General features: G+C 38.0%; 1 protein-coding gene across 1 annotated transcript; it reads right to left on the minus strand.

The window, feature by feature from the left end:
- Positions 1–1,030: 1,030 nt before the first annotated feature.
- Positions 1,031–2,800, minus strand: LOC134575513 (uncharacterized). Its single transcript, XM_063434815.1, has one exon. The coding sequence runs from the start codon at positions 2,798–2,800 to the stop codon at positions 1,031–1,033; it is 1,770 nt and encodes a 589-aa protein (XP_063290885.1).
- Positions 2,801–3,428: the final 628 nt, after the last annotated feature.

Here is a 3,428-nt window from a genome sequence, read left to right on the forward strand (position 1 = left end):
GCCACTGGGTGGTAGTTGGACAGTCCTGAGAATTTATCATTCTTATGTTAATTGCTGGGTCAACTGTATTACGTAATCCAGTCTGATGGGGGCTGCATGTTACAACACCATCCTGGGAAAATGTAAAATTTCTCTCCAGCAGCATCTTTATCCTCACGTCCTTTGTGGCATTGGCACAAAATATACTGGTACTCTTATGTAAATCACTTCCTCCTGGATATTTCCAACCTGCAAATTCAGAGGGAAAGTTAGTTTTAGGCATTGAAATATTACATTGTACCACTATCCACCCCCCTATAGGCCCAACGACTGTAAGATTGTCTTTACATGTAACATCAGGTGATTGTTCCTTTACTTTTAATCTTACTTTGATATTCTCTGAATTTTCCGAATTCCTTTTCTCCCTATGATAACCCTCTACTGGAGTACTCTGATGTACCATTTCATTATTATTTTTCATCATGACATTCCCTTTTCCTAAGCTATACAGTATATACATAAAAAACGATACACATAACCACCACATCACGACTGCTGTTTTCTTGCACTTCATATTCCTTATGTGGGCTGCTCTTCCAGGGATCCACTCCATCTCCTATTATCTGGAAAAGAGAACTAAGAGACTATGTTAACATTTACATTAACTTGGCACATCATTTTTTCCTCTAAAGGCTTTTATTTGACATGCATGTGTCCATCTAAAGTTCTCATCTCCCACATCTAACAAATACACATAAGGGCCAATTTTGTCAAGCACAATATATGGACCTTTCCATTTTGGTTTTGGAAATGGATGGTAGGGGGAAAAAATTTGCAACATTACTGTTTCCAATCTGAAGCTCGGTTATATCCCCTTTTAAAAAAAACAACGACAAACCATCAAAGATGTTTGTCAGCATGCAAGAAAACTGACAACGATCTGTTGCCATACAAAGATAAAAATAAAAAATCAGCTTAAGGCTATTAAAGGCTATTAGAAAAACAAAAATACACACAGATGTAGAGAAAAACCAAAAAATGATGGGAGTTATTAATTGCTGGGGACCCTCAATTGATCAGTCTTTCCCTCCTCTCTGATCTGTTCCCTAAGTGCTTTTACTTCTGCCTCCAATCTCTCAGTCTGTCTCTTCAGGTCCCAGTATTCGCTATTCCCTTCTTTATTCCTCCAATTATCCCAATTTCGTCTATTGGGCTGCTCATCCCATCTATGGTTCCTTCTCCAAGTATTCTCTCTGTTGTTTCTTCGGTTTTCTCTCCAACTGGGATTTTCCCAGTTATTATCTCTCCATTTTAGCCTCTCCCAGTTATTATTATTATTCCAATTATTGTTGATTACCTGAGGCTCCTCCCATCTATTTCTCCAATTGTCTCCCATTACATTGCTCCCTTCAGCACTATCCCTATTCCTATGGTCCCTCTGTGGATCTCTCCGTCTTTTGTCACTACCAGATTCATTCTCACCTCTAAAATTTCCCATATGCTGAAATCTATTTCCCCTGATTGGTTTCTGAGGATACATGGTAGGTCTGTCTCTCCTCTCTACTCTGAGAATCCTGGCAGCATCTACAGCAAAACTCTCATTTTTAACCTTTCTTCGCCACAAATTATCAGCTCTTAACAGTAAATCACACATTTCTGATGGGTTTGGGGTTACAGATAATATCTCATCCTTAATATCTTCCTCTAATGCATCCAAAAACATTGATCTATGCACCATCCCTCCCTGTTCAAAACCAGGATTACTGACACCAAACTGTTCCATCACTGTGGAGATTCTAGCTGACAATTCATACGGAGACTCTTGTTTCAGCTGTTTAATTTTTCCAGACAATGACACATTTGATGTAACTCCATAAAGTGCTCTCAAGATCTCTTTCAACATATACCTAGTTCTATGCTGCTGACCACATGTCTGTACAATCCTGACCCACAATCCATTTCCAACAACTCTCTGCAGCACTCTCTCCATATCACTAGTTGTCAAACTATACATCTCTTTCACTCTTTGAATTCCACAAAACCATTGCAAAAAGCGATTGATATCCTGCTGAGGGACCTGCCCTATTTCTCTAACTATGGCATCCATTTCTTGTGGCTTTAACTGCTTAGTAACCAGCTGAATCTCTCCAGAATTATCAGGATTCAACACTGTGGTTGTTGTAGTTGGAGCCGCAGGGAGATTTGTCACTGACTTTTCTTTCAAATCCTCCCATGGATAAATAGGTTTGTATCCTGTATCTCCAATCCCTGGGTTAGCAATAGACCCTGGAATTTCAGATACATGTGACCTACTCAAAGGTGCCATGCTTTCTGCCATTTTATTAAAAGCCATATTAGTAGCATGTCTGCATTCATCCAATTCTTTTTGCATCTCCAAAATTTTCTCATTCAGCCTCTCATTCTCCACTGTAAGCTCCTCACACATTTTGGCCTTTTCAATCAAAGCTTCACCAGTTGTAACTGCATGCACTCTTAGATCTACGATCTTATTATTCAATTTCTCAGATTTCATGTTAATTACTGAGTTAAGCTCTGCCATTTCCTCCTCCTTTATTTTTACAATTCCCTCTAATTTTAAACAACATGATAGTAATGCTTGCATAATACACCCTTTTCTTTTTTTATCAGAAACATTTTTCTCAAATAACACTTCTCCTAAAAACTCCTGCATCTTTTCCCATGACTGTTTACCATCCTGAGAGATTTCATAAGGACCACCATGTCTCTTAATATAATTCATAAGCCATTGTTTAACATTTTCTGAACAAGCCATTTTTGCATCTACCTTTTCACATGCCATATTCAAAATATACACTGCAACAATATAATAAATAGCAAATATACTCACCAAGCTTTATGCAGCTTCTTCTGGCTGACAGTCACAGAACCAAATACGCTGATGTTAAAACTTGGATCCTAGGCAGACTCTGAAGAAAGAAATCTTCCGGCCACGGTCACGGCACCAATTATGTTGTCTAATCCTTCTCTCACCACCAATACTTCCAATTGGTATCCTTTTGAGAGAAATCCACTCTGCGTTGTGTATTAATAGTGAATGTAATATCCCTGTATCACCTCTTCCAAGAACTAACATATATCTTTATCCCCTTGTCCAGATAAATATATGACTAGCACTACTAAGGTATTCTATCCGATATTACAAATAAACAGCCAACACCATAGTTCTTACCAGAGAGAAATCTTTACTTAGAATCTGCCCAGTTAAATATTACAGAAGAATAATGGTACAGAGTTATAGTATTGCAGAATTACAATACATTCATAACACTCATACATTCCATCTATCTAATAATATCGGCTACATTGTGTATGTGCTGTGAGATGTTGTGTGCAGCATGTGTGTCTTACCAAAACCTAATCTAATGTGATGTCAGTATCTTCTATTTTTAAAGGAATTGGTTCCCATG

Source organism: Pelobates fuscus, chromosome 10 (assembly GCF_036172605.1).
Source record: "Pelobates fuscus isolate aPelFus1 chromosome 10, aPelFus1.pri, whole genome shotgun sequence".
Lineage (NCBI taxonomy): Eukaryota > Metazoa > Chordata > Amphibia > Anura > Pelobatidae > Pelobates > Pelobates fuscus.